The sequence below is a fragment of the Apaloderma vittatum genome, unplaced genomic scaffold, assembly GCF_000703405.1.
Source record: "Apaloderma vittatum isolate BGI_N311 unplaced genomic scaffold, ASM70340v1 scaffold3540, whole genome shotgun sequence".
NCBI lineage: Eukaryota > Metazoa > Chordata > Aves > Trogoniformes > Trogonidae > Apaloderma > Apaloderma vittatum.
Window position 1 is genome coordinate 3,507 of NW_009696003.1, and position 20,638 is coordinate 24,144.

General features: G+C 39.5%; 1 protein-coding gene across 1 annotated transcript in view; it reads left to right on the forward strand.

Annotated features, from left to right (window-relative positions):
- Positions 1–4,195: 4,195 nt before the first annotated feature.
- LOC104267732 (histone acetyltransferase KAT2B) overlaps positions 4,196–20,638 on the forward strand; it is a gene marked incomplete at its 5' end in the record, with an annotated part of 35,666 nt that continues 19,223 nt past the window's right edge. Inside the window, 7 exons of the mRNA XM_009873010.1 lie at positions 4,196–4,322; positions 8,883–9,028; positions 9,558–9,647; positions 12,113–12,294; positions 14,903–15,094; positions 18,562–18,668; positions 20,030–20,155. Coding sequence (XP_009871312.1) covers positions 4,196–4,322; positions 8,883–9,028; positions 9,558–9,647; positions 12,113–12,294; positions 14,903–15,094; positions 18,562–18,668; positions 20,030–20,155 — 970 coding nt within the window. The remainder of the gene's footprint in view (positions 4,323–8,882; positions 9,029–9,557; positions 9,648–12,112; positions 12,295–14,902; positions 15,095–18,561; positions 18,669–20,029; positions 20,156–20,638) is intronic.

A 20,638-nucleotide genomic window follows, 5' to 3' on the forward strand; every position in this document is an offset into this window, starting at 1 on the left:
ACATTGAACTGATTGTTCTGCATTGTTAGAGACAAGTGGGTCAGCTCATTTCCAGATAAATATGTGTGGCTCTCCCAGCAGTGTCTAACTGTCTGGTTGCTAGGTACTGGACATGTGAGTAGTAAAAACATGTATTTTAAATTCATCAATGTATTTGTTATGGTTTGTGTGATGTTCTTTGTTAAAAGCGTCAATATGAGGTTATTGCTTGCAGGAAAAAAATTACAGGGTATTTTACATGGTTTTTGTGTTGGGAGGAAAGATATTTTTTCTAGAGTAATTATTATACTTGCTGGAAATAGAAATATCTGTAGCGTTGTGTATATATAATCTGTGGAGTCTGCTTTGCATCTCAGTTACCAAGCAGGGCAACCTGTATGATTTCTTGAGTTGGAAAGAGCACACAACAAAACAGCTGTTTTGAAACTCACTTTTAAAATTGTTGGGATCTTTTACTTTGCAGTTAGCGAATTAAGTGAGCTTAAAGTTCGCACATTCCTGTGCTCATTTCACTATCCAGAAAGCGGAAAAAGAGTTTAGTCCGTAAGTTTCTGTAACATTCTTCATTCATTCATTATTATTTAGATACCTAAAAACCACTTAAAAGTGGCTGAGATGTGCAACATTGTAGCTTTCAAGTGCTACCTTTTAAAATAAAAATGCTAACAGTGTGTGTTAAAATGTGGTGTATTTTTTCACTGTCCATTTTTGACCCACTACCTGTTTATTCAGTGTTTTAAAGGTAAGAGTAACTTTGGTTTATCCAGAGTTGCAGTTTTAACTGCCCAGAGATGCAGACAGTTTAATTTTCCACATTGTAATGCTTCCACCTAACATGGAAGGGGCAGAAAAGTGATTGAAATTATATTGTATGATGCAAAATGTACATGATTTCTGCACTTTTTTTTGGAGAGAGGAGAGGTGTACAGGACACAGTGTGTAATTATTGTCATTTATTGTATTGCACTCATCCAGTTTTATTATAAACCGCCAATGAAGGTGCAGTGTTTGTGATCCCCAGCACGCAAAGATGACAGTTGTTACTTTGCAGGCTGCAGTAAAGCAGAAGTCACCAACTTTCTCCAGTGGCTTTATCAAAGCTCTGCAGATGTCCCAGAAAACAAGGCTCCAAGGACTGGATGTACTAGTTCAAATGCTTCTTTTCCTTCCTCCCTTCAAATCTGTTTTCATCTTAAATTAAGTTTTTGCAGAGGTGAAGTCATACTTTATTTTCTAATGAAAAGCAGATGAGTGACATTACAAAAAAAAAAAAGGAAAAAAGGAAAAAGCTGAAGATAGTCAAAGAAAGGATTCAATGAACAAAATGCTGTGGAAGACTTAAAACAACTCAGCATTTTAAGCCACTGAGGAATGTGCGTTGCGTATTCACTGCAAAATAGTTGCACTGTCAACATCTACAATGAAAGCTTAGCTTTAAAGAGGGCCTTTTTTGGGATATGTTTCCCCTTGGCTAACAGAACACTTATGCTGATTCTGGTGTTTTATAGGGAGATTAGTGAAAACCCACCCTAGTAGTTGTTTGAGAAAGATCTCTGGAATAATTTGAACAATACAAATCAACAGCTGCTTCAAAAAGATCTGGCAAGGAAATACTACTGAGGGCAGAAAAAATCTGCTGTTGAACATGCTCTTTTTAGTCTTCTGTGGGTGGGTTGATATTTATTTCTGGCAGTTTAACTGAGCTGTTATCACGATTCGTGCATCTGTTTGTTTGCATCTTTGCTGTTAATTATCGTGTGACACTAAAGTTGGTGTAGTTACTCACTGTTTATAGTTTTTAGGCTTGATAGTAAACATTGTGTGGTGAGCTTCTGTGAAATAGTGCTTCAGCTTGGAGAAAAATTCTCGGAAAGCTTATGCATAATTTGAGGGTTTTTCTTCCTGGACATGTTTCATTGTGGCATGATTTAAGGCAATAATAAGCATGTTATCATGTCAGTAATTTACAGCGTTGAACACTTGTCCGGACAGCTGCATGGGAATGATAAAATCTTACTTCCCTCAAACAACATTTGATCAATTTTTGTTTGAGATTTCTTTATGATTGTCTCTTGATTTTTCTTTGGCAATAACCACATTTTCTGACAGTTTTTTTCTATGACAGTTTCTCCATCCTTAACTGCAAAAAATTCCATGTTGCCTCTCCCACAAGGCAAATGGGGATAGCTTATTTGGCATTGGTTTTGTCTGGTTCGAGATGCCAACTAGAAATGGGGTTTCATATGATCTCACAGATGTCCAGAGTCCCCTCACCAGGGCAGTCCTTCGTTTGCAGGTGTCACTCAATCACGGATTTCTTTTTCTAGTCATTAAATTTTAAGAGGCCCTGTAGGTCTGGATAATAAACAAAATTAAAACTGGCTCAGTGCATGTGAAACTATGAGAGACAGTTTCTGCTGTAAAATCAAATCGAGCCCTCTTCACTTCTCTGCCAACCACATCACTCATAGAAAACATGCTACAAAAATAACATCAAATTCACCATAAATCCACCCAGATTGCATTTTATGAGACCTTAAAAAAGAAATTGTTTTAATCTTCTCCCCATTTCATACTGAAATCTCCCCGGTGCCATGTTATAAAGACGTGGCGTGGCGGGCAGGCTGCACCCACGCAGGGAGTTTAGAGAGCCAAGAGGTTCAGCTTGTCACTTTTCCAAGTGAAGTACGTGAAAGTGGTTTTGCTGGGCACTTGCAGGTGGATTTGTGAGTCATGCTGGTGCCTCCAGCTGCTGAAAAAGCTGCCCACACCCCGTCGTACCTGCCAGATTGCCCCTGGTGCAGACAGTGGCCGTGGCACCCAGGGCAGGAGCCCAGCCGGATAAATGCTTAAGCTTTAGAGATGGTAAAAACATCATGTGGTGCTCAGCAAACTGCAGGCAGCAGTTTTCTTGGTGCTTGGGTTGCTAAATATTGAAATTAGTTTGGAAGAACAATTTGCCATTGATAAGTAAAGCTGTCAGTCTTAGGAGCTGTAAGGCTGTGATCCTGTCCGCTTTTCCTGCATGCTTCTTCCTTAGTTAAGATGGGAAAGGAAAATGAAACAGGTTCCTGAAATAGATTGCATTAAATACATTCAGAATTGGTTTTGAAAAATGACACATTAGCCCTGGATATATTGTCGTCGTGATTTTTCCCACTAAGGTTGTTTTAGTAATAAATATTATGCAGCAGCTGGCATACTTCGCTCACTGAGGTCTTGGCAGTGCAAATTCATGAGTTTCTTGTTACAGCCCAGTGCACAGATAGCTCTGAACAGTTGAAAAGCAGGCCTGCCTTCCAATTAGATCTTCAGATAAGGGTATGAATGATGTTAGAAGTACTTTACCATCAAAATAATGAAGATATAAGATATATTTGGATATGCAAAAGAAAATCCTCTCCTTTAAAGCTGCTGTTTGGATAACGAGACTAGGTACTTCGAACCTTTGAATGACTGAGTACATGACTGCCAGAGTCACAACCGCTCCCTACGCGGTCACCCCTTTCCGCTGCAGTCTGCTGGTGCTGTTTCACACCCGGTGAACATAAACAGACTTTACAGAGTAAGCAGCAGGTGCCGTTGGTAAACTCGTAGTCCTTTACATCTGTTACTTTTGCAGCCAAGCCTTGCCTTGGACAGCATTCTCCTGTTGTCCAGTGTTAGCTTATTTCAGTGTTTAGTGAACCCGGCTTGGGTTGCCGTGGGCTTGGTTTTAGTTGCATGATTCCTTGGTGCTGGTACAGCTGATAAGGCAGTGATAAATGTGTTCCATGTTTGATAACCTGTTTGTATTTAAATCATTGAAACTGTCTTGATGGCAGGATCCGTACATGTTGATATACCAATAGGTGTTTTGGTACTTCTTTCACTAGAGTGAGGGCTTTCTGTAAAGGAGTTGGCTTTTTCTGAGCACGGTTTGCTTACCAGAACTGTGTTGATTTCTCTGTTTGGAACACTATTCCATTTCTGATTATTTCTAGAAGATAGAAGTCTAGCTGTGTCACAGATAAAAAACCAAAGACAAACCAAGCAGCAACAACAAGAAAAAAAGAACAGCCTGAAGTGCCCCCTGAAACATCAAAACAGCTTGTAATTAATAACGTTCCTTTTCATTGCTTTAGAAATAGCGCGGTTTCAGCAAGCTCCTGCGCTTCACGATGTTGATCGATACCCCCTTTTGCTTTGATTTCAGGCTGAGGAATCCTGTAAATGCAATGGCTGGAAGAACCCCAACCCACCTCCCACGCCGCCACGGGCAGAGCTGCAGCAGGCGGGGGTGAGCTTGGCCGAGCCTTGCCGCAGCTGCAGCCACGCGCTGGGTAAGCTTCGCCTTTCCCCGGCCAGTGAGCTCTGCTCTTGCAAGGCCAAAACCAAGTTGTCACTGAGATCGAGACCGCAGCTCAGAGGCTTGCAGGAGAGGTTGGACTCGATGACCTTTACAGGTCCCTTCGGTCCCAAAACGTTCTGTGGTTCTATGAAATGGGGGGTTACGACTGGATGTAAATGTTGATAACTCATAGTGAAACAGTTCAGAAGTGTCCTGAAATGAGTCTTGAAGAAATTGACAACTTCTAGCAGCCCAGATGTTCTAAGTTAAAATGCAAAAGTGCTGTTCAGCTACCCATAAGAATTTTAATACTTGTGTAACGTGTGCATTAACTTCACATTGTTTTATCTGTCAGCTACAACGGGAATGACCTCTTCTGTAGGCTTTATTATGTTTTCTTACTATAAACTATATGTAAGATATTCTTGAACATTGCTGAAGCAAGTAGTCTTATCTGCAAAAAGAATTGTGCCTTTTCTGAGTTACAGACAATAATACTGGGGTTGTACATCTTAGCATTGTCTAAGTTGTTGCGCAGACTGCTTCTTATCTTGGAAGCAACTGCTCAAAATCCAATGTTAAATATTCTTTTTTGTTTTTTTTTCTGACTAATAATAAATAATGGTTTGTTATCCATATAGCCTGAAAAACAGTGTTGAATCACCATATTATTTTTTAAAGAATTTGTGCTTATGACTTTTTCCATATACGTTAGCAAATACTGAATAGAAACTTCCCTAAAGTAGAATTCAGAACTAATTGAAAAGAAGCAATTGCTATTTAATTTTTGTTGATATCTAAAACTTAGGACAGGAAATCTAAAACCTTTACAATGGATCATTTGGTTTTCTTACTTTTGAAAAAGTACTTTTGAAAAATTGTACTTTGTCTGGAATACTTTGTTATTTTAACAGAGTTTTATTTCTGTTTTACTCCCTTTTCTTTTTATGTTTTCATTACATTTGATCTATTTCTGGGCTTTTCGTCAGGTTCTTTTTCCTTTCCTGATATTCCAAATCTCTGGATCTGCCTGCAGGAGAAGATTAACAAATGCACAGAAAGTTTGGTCACTGTAGCCAAGTTAGTTTCAACCTTTCATCACGCAGCTTCTCTGTGCTGCTTTTGGTTAGGGTAGCTTGTGTTACCCATCCCTTTCATTCCTGGCCTTTGAAGAAAGAATGGTGTGGGTTTTTTGTTTTGTAGTTGTTTTTTTGTTTTGTTTTATTTATTTATTTCCTCCCCCCGCCATAAATCTTAGAAGCTCTTATGTCTGTCAGTTCCCGGTTCTACAGCAGAATTTGTGGATGCTAGGTATTTTATAGAAAACCTCAGCTCTTCTAAAGGTTGAGGGTGTTTTTGGTCTGTTAAAAATCTTAGATAGCTTGTTAGCTAGAGAACTAGGGAGAACTGGTACTGGAAGACCAGTATGGGAAATGCACCTTATGGAACAAACTGTATTTTTACTTATAACTGTTTTTAGAAAAAGTAGAGTTTCTTATTGTTCTAACTGCAGCTTACGAGGATGATATTTCATCTAAAATAGCTGAATTTTTTTCCAAGATAATTCCTGGAATTTTGGTGTTTTCCAAGACAATTCTCAATGTGTTCCAAGATAATTCTTCTCTTCATCTCCTCTAAATTACTGTGTTCAAAAAAAGCCTTTATAACCGAACTCACCACAAAGTGTGTACGCTTCAGATTATCATCTGTGCTTAATTTTTTCTTCCTTAGAGAGCCATTGAAATAACGATGTACTATACTGGTTAAAGCCATACCTGGTATAAAATGTAGGATGTTCAGGGGTTTTGCATTGTTTTAAAAATTATTTTCTTCCAAAGGTAATGCTAGAAATTAGTCTTGCTTGAGGCATCTCTTTTTGAGGGTATGGTTCAAACTTCAAGCCAGTGCAGTTTTTGGTGCATAAACCCACGTAGTGGTGCATAAATCCATTTGGTGGTATATATTAGCCTACTGAGCTTATTCCTGTTTACTTACCTACAACTTGTATTCTTTGATTTGTGGCTCAGCTCCACAACTTGGCTCAGTACTGGGTTTTCAGGAATATTTGGGCAATGTATTGTGTCACTACCATAACACTGTGAGGTGGTGACTGAGTTAAGTGCAAAGAGAATTCAGTCTCCACCAGCCTCAAGACCAGGTGTTACCTCTCTTATGTATGACTGGTTTCTCCTATGTTACAGGGTGCATTTTCCTGTTAGTAAACGTTTTCAGTCTTGAGGCACTTTTAAAACTAGTTCATTAATGTGTTAGTATGCTACATACGCACCCAATCTCTTTTTTTTTTTGCAGCAGCGGTTTTCAGTTGCTGCTGAGCACCTTCCTGTAGCACATTTGGGTGTTTCTTCGTTTGCCTGTCCTGTGTACATTACTGGTTTTTTTATGTACACGCTGATTTTGGGATAGACTGTGGACACATTCCTTGTTAATCTGTTTCCTTGCTGCTTATAATTCGTACACTTGGGTACCTGCTTATTGAAGTTGCACAGCTGAAATAATTAACCTGATATTTTTCAGATCTTTGTATAATTGCATTGGCCGTGCTCTTTCTGCTTGCTGCTTCTGTGTGCTGTAACAACCTATACGTGTAACTTTTTAAAGTTTATTTATTTTTATTATTTCTTTTGCAAGCGTAGCAGCAGTTGAGGAAGAGTGTAGCAGCTGGGCAATGCAGATGAATGGAACTCTGTAATTCTAGTCAAGAATAATGCAGTTTTTGATGTCAGTATACTGAAAATTTCGTTTTAATGAAAGGTTTATTAATGGCCACAAGAATTTTGAAACGAGTTGTGAACATTTGAAGAAAGAGTTTGTTGGGCTGATGTACAAAGATTGGTGACTCTAAAGTGAATGATAAGCGGTAGTAAATACATGCTGACCATACACTTATGTTACTTGTAGATTCACTGTGTGGTTAATAGTTCTCCAGTTCAATAAAATATTTGAATACAGCCCCTAAGCAGTCAAGGTAACTTTCAGTATTGTTATGGAAACTGCATGGAAATGGATTCTTATGCTGATATTTTATTCATTTGTTATTGAGTGCAAGATTTCTTTGGTATGTTATCAATTTCTAATGCAATGCTCATCTAGGAGGGTATTTATATTACAAGATCAGAACAGACAGCTGGGAATATTAAAACTTCCTATCTGGCTCAGGGATAGAAATGAAATAATTTTATTCTGCTGAATGCTGAATATTTGTTCTTAAAGAAAGCTCATGATGGCCATCCCTCTTAAAATTCTGAGTATATGCTCAGAACCTAAGACACTATATGATAAATATTCATTTAAATGGAAACAATTGTTGTCATCTTTTTAATGTTCTGAGGTACGGTGTCTTTTTTACTTGAAGCTGCATACATTTATTGAACTTAAACGTTTTGGCAGTTGTCATAGCAAACTTCCCAAACCAAACAATCTTTGCTGGATAGACAATATATATGATTGCTTTCAAGTCAAGTGTTATTTTTTCCCATTTCCTCCTCCACTAAGGAGTCAAATTTATGTTGAAAATTTCTTGCCAGTCCTAATCACATTGACATGTCTAAGATAATAGAATAATTGTCTAATAAGCAATTATTTATAAAAGCTATTAAAATACAGAAAAACTAGTATGTCCAACCTTTTTAATAATTTTCCTTTTCTTTAAAAGAATATTTTCTTGTCCTTTCAGGGAAAGGGATATGCATACGATGTACATTGGCCTAGAGTCAGTGAAGATCATTGCTTTTTGTAATGCAAATACCTTCTGTCTGGGAATCGAATTTTTGTTCTAAATTACCTTCTCTCTTCCTGAGGCCAATTGTTCAAACCAGCTTGTAATGAATGTCTCTCTTCATGTGTACAAATCTCAGACTTTTGGTAATGACAAATGTGGAACTATATGTACCTTTGGAGATGATAAAAGAGAGTTAGTGACTTGGAAATTGTGATATATTGAAATATGGTTTTTTATGAACTTCTGAACAAATAAGCATGTACAATTTGCAAAAGCATTGTTACTACAGTGTGCACAAAGCATAGTTTGGCCTTACCTGGTATGAAAGTAAAACTTGGCCAGTAATGTCCACTTTAAAACAAAAAGTTTATTTATGGAACAGTTTGTGCTTTTTTTGTACTCCTTACATTGACACCTGGGTTACCTAATTTGTTGGAATTATGGTTTTATTTAGTCAAGGAACTCTGTCTCAAAAGCATAGCTCTTGGGCAAAAATGTAGGTAGTTATTTGTATATTGCTGCATATTACTCCGGACAGGACTTGTGTGATCTGCTTTAAGTGTTAACAGACACTGTGATTCCAAGCAGCTGTCATTCCCCTGCTGTGGGAATCACCACTATGGGACTACACTCACAAATTGCCCCGATGTGATGCCTGTTTCAGTTATCTCTGATAAGATGTTCTGTTATAATTGTTTATTACAGGATCAGTGCCTTTGCCATTATGGCTTAGTTTGAGATATCTTGGGGGATGCTTGTGCTGTTGGTTCTCTCGGTAGGCTTTTTACAGGTTTGAATTTTTATTTCATTTAGCTGCTCATGTTTCTCACCTGGAGAATGTATCTGAAGAAGAAATGAATAGGCTTCTGGGGATTGTACTGGATGTGGAGTATTTGTTCACTTGTGTCCACAAAGAAGAAGATGCAGACACCAAGCAAGTTTATTTCTACCTATTCAAAGTAAGCTGAACTTGTGTGGTATCTTCTTGGGGTTTTCACTCTCTCAGGTTTTTCACTTTCTCACGTAAACCAATTTCTCATATAAGCCAATTTTGCTGCCCTTCATGCATGTATTGGGTTTGTCTGGTGAGACCTTTTATCTTTAGTGTGATGCTTCAGTGGCTAACCATGGGCTGGACATTCTGGTTCTTGCAGTGCACTTTGTCTTACTTCAAAAGTCATCCAGGTGATTGAGTAATTGACCCCGAGTCCCGTGTATAAATTGCGCAAGCCTCTTCACTTACACCTAGGGAAAAGTCACTTGACCTAAAAGCTAATTTAACTGCCTCTGTTTGCTCAGAGAAGCCTCTTACATGCATTTCAAAGGAGGTGAATTCACAGTAAAGTTTATAAATTCAAATGACTAAACAAGTGGGTATATAGCCAGGAGATTTTCAACACTGCTTGCAGTACACTGTGCACCTGTGACTTCCATTGACCCTATGCATGCAAATACGCTAATTTTAAAAAATGTGGGTTCTTTTAACAGCTTTTGAGGAAGTGCATTTTACAGATGGGAAAACCTGTAGTGGAAGGATCTTTGGAAAGTCCTCCATTTGAGAAACCTAGCATTGAACAGGTAAGCAGACAAAACACGGGTTTGGTTGGTGTGGAGACCTTTTGATTTGGTGTTTTTTGGGGGTTTTGTTTGTTTTGGGTTTTGAGTTTGGTTTTTGTTTTTTTTTTTGTAAAGGTAGGCACTGGTTTTGACAACACGGTAGTTTAAGCATTTAGCAGATGGTTCCGTGTATTACTTGGGACAAAGCAGAGGTCTGTAGGAGACTTCTGCTGCTTCTCTAGCATTGGTACAATACTTACATTATTTGACTTCTCTCATCATTCATCTTATAATGAAACTGACTTTTTTGTGGTTTTAGAGAATGAACATAAAATACTACTTTTATGTGTGGCAGTTCTAATCTGTCTTTGTTTCAAGTGATGAAAAATGCTGTTGAAGTTTTGAAATCGAATATTGAAATGACACTTCTCTCCTGTAAATCAGTGAAAATGTAACAGTCCAATTTAGTGAGATCATAGCCTTCTCTTTCAAAGGGTACACATCAGAAAACAAAGCTGAAACCAAAGAATAGCTGAGGCTTTTGTAACTCTCAGTGGATGAAGAACATATGACAAATTCAGATTTTGGTTAAGCAAGCTCCTGAAAATGCATTTTTGGCACCCAAGTGGACACTAGCTCCAGTGAGACTGTGTGGAGGCTTGCATACCTCACTGAAACAGGATCTCAGTGTTTTCCCATCAGTGGATGAATGGATGCTCTATTGTTAAACAAGATATTTTAAATGTGAAGACTGTTATATGTAGCAATTATTTCCTTGCAACTCTCACTTATAATTTATGAAAATAAAACCACTTGATTGCTGAATTTCTGGGAAGTTCCTTAGTTTGAGGAATAGTGTATGTAATAGTTTGAGAATAAGTGTATGTAATATCCATTTGCTTCTAGTCCTTAAAATATAGTATTAAAAAGTTTCTGTACAATATAACATTTTGTCACGTTCTTCATACTATTCAATATGCTTAAGAAAGTAAAATGTAGAGATGAAAGGGGAATTTTTCTTACAGTTTGTTTATAGTTTTCCCTAAAAATAGACTGATAATATCAGCAATTCAGCAACTCAATCACACAAAATTATTTGCTAAGCAGCACTATCAGAATTGATTTATGATGTATATGTATTGCCACACTTCTAGACACGTTTCAACTACCTTCAGTAGGTTGGTTTTTTTAAGTGGATAGTATTATCCTGTTTTGAGCTAAAGAGAACCAATTCTGTTCAGTGGCTTTACTTTTCAGCTCTTTCTCTTCTAAGAAGCTGCACTTTCTGAAGGTAGCAGCATGTTTCTGCAGACAGTGTCTGCTACTAGAAGTGGTAATACCTGATGTCTATCGTTAATACCAGGGGTTGGTATGCAGAAACGCTCTTGATACTTGCATTATAGTGACCAAGGCCACTACTGGATCTTGTGTGCCATGCTGGGGGTGCTGGGGAGGTAAGAAGCATCACAAGGTTGCTCCTCTGGTGAGTAACAGACAGGACAGGTCACCAGCCAGAGTATTCCATTCCATATACATCTCACTCAGTATAAAGCTGAGGGATCATGGGGGTTAAGGTCTCCTCTTCAGTGGTCGGCATCCGAGAAGAATTCTGTCCAGTCTTCTGCCTTTGATCCCGATCCTGAGTTCCTGAATCTAGCTCCTGTATCAGGTTCCCCTCTGCTGCTGAGCCTGGGACTTCCCCGGTGCCGCCTGCTCTGCAGCATCAGTGGGGTTTGCTGTCGGGGGGGAGGAGTTGAGTTTGCTATTGATTTTACATATATTTTATTATTTTCCTTAATTTCTTATTAGTACTATTATTGTTTCATTAAAGCTGTTTTAATTTTCTTTTTTAATCCATAAGCCTCTCTGCCTTTTTCCATTTTCCCTTCCCCTTGGGATTATTAGAAAGCATCTGTCATTTGTTTAGTGGCTGGCCCAGCCCAAGCCCTTGACAAGTATACAAAGTGCAACAAAGGGACATAACTGCGAAATACTGACAGTTCTTGAAGAAATTATGTGATGTGTAGACACAAACTTACCTAGAACTCCACAAGCCCTTATCTGCTGTTGAAAATTAGTTGGAGGGGTTTATAGGTGATACTTAATTTTCCTGTGGTGTGGTTTTCAGCAAAATTGTGTGGATGTGAGTGTCTAGAATAAAGCCTACTGGATCTTTCTCTGTTCCCTGACAATGTTTTTTACTCTGAGAAACAAGAAAAAGTAAAGAGTTTTTCTTCTCTCTCTTTAAGTCAGCTGCTAGAGGTGGATAGAATAAAAACATCTGGATGTGCCTGCAGCTGTGTACTGGGGAACCAGCTTGTGGTAGTTACACAAGTAGCTGAGCAAGGTGTTCATGATCTCCAGTATTTGTTTTCTTTCCCATGTAATCTAAGTTCAGGGTTAAAAACCATAAATTGAGGAATATGTGAAGACACTCCTACAAAAATGATGTCTAAATAATTAACATAATTTGCTTCTGTTTTAAGGGTGTGAATAATTTTGTGCAGTACAAGTTTAGCCACTTGCCCTCAAAGGAAAGGCAAACAATAGTGGAACTGGCTAAAATGTTTCTGAACCGCATTAACTACTGGCACCTGGAGACACCTTCTCAGCGAAGACTAAGATCGCCCAATGATGATATTGCAGGGTATAAAGTGAATTATACCAGGTAATACTGTTTTGCTTGTTACAAGTCTTAGAAATGTGACATGTGCGTGCCTCATGAATACACTAGTGTGCCATAGATGCATCTTATGAATTTTTGCTGTCATGGAGGTTATATGAAAACCTGAGGTTTTAGTGAGGCTATATCAGTGTCACACGCATCATTGTGTTTTCACAAGTGTGCTTTATCAGCCAAGAACAGGGAGCAGAAGGTGTGAACAACTGCATCTTACAACACATTTGCACATCCCGTGTTTGCAAAGTTGTTCTCAGTCTTCTTAAGATGTGAGCCTCATGTAAGATCCTTATTTCAGGTACTAAATATTCAAACAATTTGTTATCTTCAGAAAGAAGATAATATTAATCATTAAGTGTCACAGTTTTAAACCAATTCATGGAAGATGCTACTCTTAAGTAACAAGTGATAGGACAAGAAGAAATGGGCTCCAGTTGCACTAGGGGAGGTTTGGATTAGACATTAGGAAAAGCTTCTTCACAGAAAGGGTTGTTAAGCCTTGGAACACGCTGCCTACGGAGCTGGTGGAGTCACCATCCCAGGAAGTATTTAAGACATGTAGATGAGGTGCTTAGGGATATTGTTTAGTGGTGGGTTTGGCAGCGTTAGGTTAATGGTTGGACTCAATGATCTTAAAAGTATTTTCCAACTGAAATGATTCTATGATTCTAGAAGATTTGAAAGATTAAAATAATTTTGTATGTGCTAGACTGCTAAATGGTGAATAACTATTATTAGATTCCTTAAAATGATAGTTCCTGTTATGACCTTTTAATGCATTATCAGAAGTCAAAGGAATAACTTAGTCACTGGGGGAAGAAGAGCTAGGATGAAAAGCTGTGTCTCTCTCAGTTTTCCTTTTCTCGTAGCAGTAGTGCAGTGCCCTTTTCAGCTGGCACAGTGACAGCGGTGAAGGGTCCTGCTGCTGCAGGTGACAGTTAAGGTGGAGTGTGTGAGGGCAAGCAGCAGTTCCCTAACGTCTCTGTCAATGGCCAGGGACACGCTGAGGGTGAGCACTGCCTTCTCCCCACTTCCCTGGTGGCCTTTCCTCTGACAAACCTTGGCTCCATGAAGGAGAACAGCAAAGCCCAGTATGAGTTGAGGCTGTGGCTGATGGTGCAGTGACTGCGCTGTATCTGTGTCTGACCAGGATGCTCTCAGATGACCTATCACATCAAAAACCTGGCGTAAAGGACAGTTACTGATCTTCCAGGGGACTCCTATGACCATGTCTGATGGGTCTTTGGCCTCCATTTATTTGTAATACACATGTCAGACAGCCAGAGTTCTTTTTATTAAGAATCAATAGCTCGCTTTGGCTCTGGTTGGTGTCTTTTGTTGTTAATTATTTTGTCACTTGTCCCTCAAACCTTCCTCCCCGCAGAGGGAACTCAAAGGTTCCCTCTGGCCCCAAATGCTACCTTTTTCCATCTGATCTAACTGGTTGTTGTTTACTCTGCGGAGCTGGAGGGTGCTGAGGAAGCCGCTCTGTGCCATGAGGAAGCCGCTCTGTGCCATGGGTGCACCTTGTGAATTCCTGCAGTCGCCAGCTCCATCTGAAAACCTGGTGATTTGAGTGAAACCATATTGGGAGTTCCACATGCATCGTTATGTTCCGAGAGGTGTGCCTTATCAACCAAGAACAGGGAGCAGAAGTCTGCAAACAGCTGTGTCTCACAGCTCTTTTGGAACTCCTGCGTTTGCAAAGATTAAGATACAAGAGTTTGGGAGAGCATTTTGAGATGAGGCTGTAGTTTGGGTCTAGATGAGAAAACCCATTCAGGATCCAGCACAGACTGTTTGCATCCAATTCTTAACATTTTCTTTTTGTTGTTGGAGCTTTCCTAGTGGTTGTGGTCTGATTCTGCTAAAGCTACAGATGCTGTTGACTGTTCACTTACACACAGATTGCAAAGTCTTGTTTAATAAAATTAATAGATATCATAACCTTTACAGCCAGTGTACTCCTGGTTTACCTCCTCAGTACCATGATCCCTTTTCCAAGAAGAGTAACGTGACATGCTGTATTTTCTTATGTACTTCTTCATGCAAAACTTGTTGTGGAGGGAGTTATGGGTAAATGAAAGTATCAAGTCAGGGTGTAATGGGAAGAAGCCAGCTGGGGGAGACTAGAGTGGGAGCCCAGTTGAACAGGGAATTGAGCTAGTTAAAAATGTCACCCCTTTTGCGTCCATGTGGGGGAATATAGAAGTTTAAAAAGGGGAAAATAGGCCAGGCTAGGGATCTTTAGATTTGCAGGCAGAAGACATGGGAGGCTCGATAAATGAGCTGTGGAGAGAATCCCTGACATCAACACGAATTTTGTGATCTATAATTATTGTCTGAAACAAGAGCACTTTGTGAAAACTAGACTGCAGAGAAAAAAAATATATAGAGACTTGAAAGTACTTGGCTGACATTTCTTTAAAAAACTGAGCAATATAAATGCTGCTTAACTCTGTCCAGACTTGACGTGCAACTGATTTATACAGTCATATAGCTCTCAGCTGTGTTGTAAATGATGTAGGTAGTGGTTTTATTGCATTAATTCATACCTTAGATGGTGATAATTATCTGACTCTTTTCCCCTTTACAGGTGGCTTTGTTATTGCAATGTCCCTCAGTTCTGTGACAGCCTACCTCGTTATGAAACCACTCAGGTTTTTGGTAGGACATTGCTTCGCTCTGTTTTCACTGTAATGAGACGGCAACTGCTGGAGCAGGCCAGGCAAGAAAAAGACAAGCTTCCTCAAGAGAAACGAACACTAATCCTCACCCATTTTCCAAAGTAAGGGGTCACAATGTGCCTGCATTCAAGGTTAATCAATAGTATGCAACTCTTTTAAGTACACAGCTGCTTGTTTTGCTTTGTCCTAGGGATTTACCTTATCAAAAAGATTATTCATCCTGCTGGGGGATTGTGCTTATTGCCTATTAGCAGGTATTATTGGTCACTTAGTTTCTTTTTCTGTAGTCCTTGGAAGTAACTTAGGTCCAGATCTCAAAAAAAAAGTGTGTTTTCTTTTTCTTTTGTGATAGAGCAGTAAAAAAAGGAAATGTGTGGGAGTTTATATACACCTAAGAATGTCAGTTTAATTCACTTGTAATAGGGAACAAAGTAGTCACCCCACTCCCTGAAGAGATGTGTTCATTTGGCTAAGAAGCAAGTAGTCAGTGCTGCATCACTGAATCCTGAACTCATGAATTCCATATTTACTGCCTGTTGTAGTACTGGAATATTGATGAATATCTCTCACAATTAAAAAGCAATATTGAAATATGTGGGGTAATTACTGATCTCAAATCGTGCTCGACTTTGAGAGTCCTTTAATTAAAAAAGATGTAATGTTTTAATTAAAAAAGGGGAAATGTTTTGCTGGTAGCCAAGGATGGTGGTGATGACAGGATAGTTCATTGTCTGCTTTCTGTTAAAATAGTGTATCACTTCAAAAATGTCCTTATTTTGGGTGAGTGGATTGGCTCTCTAGCCCATCTTTTAAAAGTCTGTCCCTCCTAACAATGAAGAAACTGAACTTCCAGGAGAGTTGGTGGCACTGATGCTATGCAAGCTACTCTCTGGTGCTAGAGATGAGTTTAGTGCTCAGGGGAATGAAAAACATGAGCTTTCCAAAGCTGAGCAGAGGCAGGATTTGTTGCTCCTACTATTATTAATAGTGCCTTTTACCACTTTGAAGACTGTAAACTGTCTCTGGGGCAGCCTGTTATGGATATAGGAATGTTTGTGTATATGTGGGAGTAGCATCATGATCTGGCCCTGAAATAGGTGTAAAAAAGGATGTAACATCCCATTGATAAAGGAGGGGGTTTGCGGAGGAAGTAGGTGTGCATATGCCTCTGTGTTTCCACAGCCTTTTACAGTCTAGATAAGTAATTTGAAAAGCATTATTGTCCACTGCAGTTCCTTTTAATATTCTACTGGGGAAAACAAGAAAAACAAGCACTGTTTGCTGGTGATCGGTGGGAAATATGAATTATATTTTAAGTCTTTTATGGGCTGTACTTGTCTGAAGCATTTGTGTTGCTGCTGATGCTACTCAGAGGGAATTCTGCAGAGGAGCTGCGGTTCGGAGCACGGAGCTGTGGCTGGCATCAGCGTAGGGCTCCTGCCTGCCCTGGCACCTCCATCCTCCAGTTAAATGGATTTAGCTCCATTCACCAGACAGTTGTGCTGAATGGAGTTAAATCCAGTTGGTGGCCAGTCACAAGCGGTGGCCCCAGGGCTTGGTTTTGGGGCCAGTCTTGTTTAATATCTTTATCAATGATCTGGATGAGGGGATTGAGTGCACCCTTAGTAAGTTTGCAGATGACACCAAAAGCTGGGTGGGAGTGCTGATCTGCTCAAGGGTAGGGAGGCTCTGCAGAGGGATTTGGTCAGGATGGTCCGATGGGCCCAGGTCAGTTTTATGAGGTTTTACAGTAACAGGTGCCAGGTCCTGCACTTCAGTCACAACAACCTCATGCAGTGCTGTTGGATAGCCCGCTGAATGTGAGCCAGCAGTGTGCCCAGGTGGACAAGGCAGTATCCTGTCCTGTAGCAGGAATATTGTGGCCAGCAGGAGTAGGGAGGTGATTGTGCCCCCGTACTGGGCACTAGTGAGGCTGCACCTTGGGGACTGTGTCTGGGTTTGGGCGCTGAAGTATGAGAAAGACATTGAGGTGCTGGAGCGTGTCCAGAGGAGGGCAGTGAAGCTGGTGAGAGGCCTGAAGAACATGTCTTATGAGGAGCGGCTGAGGGAACTGGGATTGTTCAGACTTGTGGAGGCTCAGGGGAGACTTTACCGTTCTCAGCAACTATCTGAAAGGAGGTTGTAGTGAGGTGGGCGTTGGTCTCTTCTCCCAAGTAACTAGTGGTAGGACGAGAGGAAATGGGCTCAAGTTGTGCCAGGGGAGGTTTAGACTGGATATTAGGAAAAATTTCTTCACTGAAAGAGTGGCGAAACATTGGAACAGTCTGCCCAGGAAAGTGGTGGAGTCACCATCCTTGAAGACGTGGCACTTTACCATGACTACTAAACCATGTCCCAGTGTTGGGCTGATGGTTGAACTTGTTGATCTTAGAGATCTTTTCCAACCTTATTGATTCTATGATTCCATGGTTCCTGGGCAAAGGGAGCAGCCACAGGTCACATCTGTGCATAACTGGGAAATAATCACCAAGGGGTCTAAACACAGAGCCTATGTGCTGCTTCTAAATGTAGCCTTGGCTAAAGTTTAATTTGTGCTTCTGCTCCATCACAAATGGTAAGTAGCTGTTACAAACTTTTTAGCCGTTAGCAGCTGTATAGATAGCAGCAAACACTGCACATTGCTGTGCTTGGGTATAAATGTCCTGTATATAAAACATAAGAATAGCACTTGATCCTGAAAATCCTTATCATGTTCAAGAAAGTCTTACTCAACAGTCCTGTTGATTTCAGCTGGACAGTTTCTATACATATAGATGACTCTAGAGAGTAAAAATGTGCTGTGTCAACTTCTGGTCTGAAAACCCCTTTTGTGCAACATAGGATAAGCAGTTATCTTGCTTCTGAGAGGGAATCGGTATATTAGCCCTGTGAATGCAACCGTGCTGGGTTGTCTGATCTGTGGAATTTCTCTCACATATCAAACTAAGAGAGGTTTATAATCACACTGTTTCTTTAAGTGTACCAAAGTAAGATTAAAAATACTATTATGCAAGCACAAACGTGCAATTAAATGTTACAGTAGGACACTTAAAGGAATTAAATATCTTCCTAAGAATGCTTTTCCTAAGAGCATTGATAGTAACTAACACTAGAATTAAAAAAATCTGTAAGAGGCAGAAAGCAAGTGCCTCTGCAGAACACTGGTTTATCAGAATAGACATATTTTGTCATCATTGTGTAACATGAGTACCTTGGCATCTGTCAGCTCATAGCTTTCTTATTAGTGCATGGGTTTGTTCTGTAAAAGTAGTTTGTAACTCTTTCTTTCTTTCTTTCTGTATTTGCAAATTAGGTGAATATTGTTTAAAATCAATGATAAATTTTCGTAGGTGGAAGCACTCTACTAAGTTAGGGTACTTAATGTGTACTCCGACTTGCGATTTTTTGGTTTTGGTTTTGTTTTTGTGAAAGAATTGGCCAACAGCGTTTTTTTTACCGAGTTGGTAATTACTTTTAAATTTTAAAAAAGTTGCAAATGCTTATTCTGAAAAAGAACATGTTTTGAATGATCCTATCAAGTTAATATTTCACCTGATTTTGTGCCAAGGTTTCTGTCGATGCTGGAAGAAGAAGTGTACAGCCAGAATTCTCCCATTTGGGATCAGGATTTCATGGTGTCTAGTTCCCGAACTGGCCAGCTGGGAATCCAGACAGGTAATTTGCATTTAGTGATGGAGTATTCGGGTAACACTCAGGTAGCACTCAGTGTGAGCAGGTGAGCATGGTCAGTGAGTCACTGGCCTGGACAGGGGTCCCTCACATGAGGACTCAGGTCAGTCCTCCGACTCTATAGCAGTATGAATGTAAGGACCTTCCACATCAGATGTTCCATTGCCTTTGCACTTGATTTTCTTGTGTTTTTTTTTTTTTTGATAACTTTTCCTTACCTTGTTTCTTATTCACGTGCGCTGTTGGCTATTCCACAGCTTTATTCACTTTTCCTCATTTAAGGTACAGAGATGTTAAGTCATCTATAAAATTGCAGGGAGATGTTGATGATGGTTTTCTTTCACTCTCCCCTTCCTTCCTGCTTGAAAGTATTTAAAATCCATTTATGCAGATCAGGAATTGACTTTTAATTTTCAGATATTTAATTCAGTATTTTGAAACAATTGTTATTTATCAGTTGGTAGTATCATCACATCAGTGCTTTGTCTGATTAGTGCATTTCCTAGAGTGGAAGAGAAATTCCACAGTGACAGATACAGGCTTTTTTTGTGAGAAATGCCTGGTCTGCACCATGAACTGGTGAATTACACCTTAGCCACAAGTTCATTGCAACTCTAAAATTGTATTGCTCTCAGAGTTCATTCTACGATGTACTTTTCTTGATTTTGTTGCACACCTCTTAAGCCCTGTAATCTTAGCATGAGTCTGGCACAGAAGAACTGTTGCTGGTGATGACACCAGCACGAAGGCATGCGAAGAGAAAGGCTGCAGGGGTCCAGACTATAAACTGTCACTTCAACCCCCTGCCTGTTTGCAAAAATGAAAACTGGATGATTTAGGATGAGCAGTTAGAAAAAAAGAATACTAGAGAAAGATATTTCAGTTTATGGCCTTTTAAAATAATAGTTTCATCCTCTTAACTGATGCAACAGCTTCTCCCTTTATTGAGTTTGAATTGTCCGGTCAGTCTTTGAACACTGTTAAAGTGGACAGCTGAAGCTGAATGATGAGATTTTGCTTTTCAGTAAATCCTTACAAAAAACCTTTTCATGAAGCTAAATGCCAGGAGGCTTGGCAGGTATATGAAGGAAGTTTGTTTTCTTAGCTTGTGCTCAGCACTGCAGAATAATAAAGCCTGATATTTGCTCTCTCTTCCATCCAGCAGTAATACCATCCCTTATTAGGGAGTTTAGAAAAATATTTTGAGATAAAACTTTGTGCTCTGTTACACACAATGTTAGCTGTTACTTCTTGGGTGGTAGGTGTAAAGTTGGGTCCTTCAGTGAGCACCGTAATGGGTTCCGTGTCCTGATTTTTGTGTGTGTGTGTCTTCTGTGCCATTGCAGTTATCAATCCTCCTCCTGTTGCAAGAACTGTTTCATACAGTGCAAGTCCTTCATCTCTCGAGCAACCCAACAGTGGGAGTATGAGTCCTGCTTGCAAAGTTTCTTCTGCCCTTGACCCAAGCCTAGGTAACGAAGAGGGGGACTTACTTTTTGGTTTCTGTTGATGTTACTGGTAGTTGCAATCTATGGTGACCATTGCCTTTATTCTGCAATAGTGACCTTGAGGTGTTTTGCTGTAAGACGTACATGCACATACTTTTTCTCCACTATGGTAATATTTAACTAGCAGAAATGGCAACTGTATTTGAAGGGGAAAAAAAAAAAAAAAAGAGAAGGCTTGTTTAAACTAAATTAGAATGGGAAAATGTTTGCTGGTGTCGGAAGTTGTTGAAAAACACTTTACTTGGAGTACATGTTTTATGAGCCATGGAAAAAGTTTTCCTTTAAATAAAGACAGAATAGAAGGGGTTGTTGCAGTTATTTTAGTTTTTTTTAGTCTTTCAAGGTACTGAAATTACATATATTTGAGCAATAAAGAAAAGCACAAACACACTAACCAGGTTAAATGTAAATCCTGAATGACGTCAAGTAAAAAAAAAAAGTTTTTTG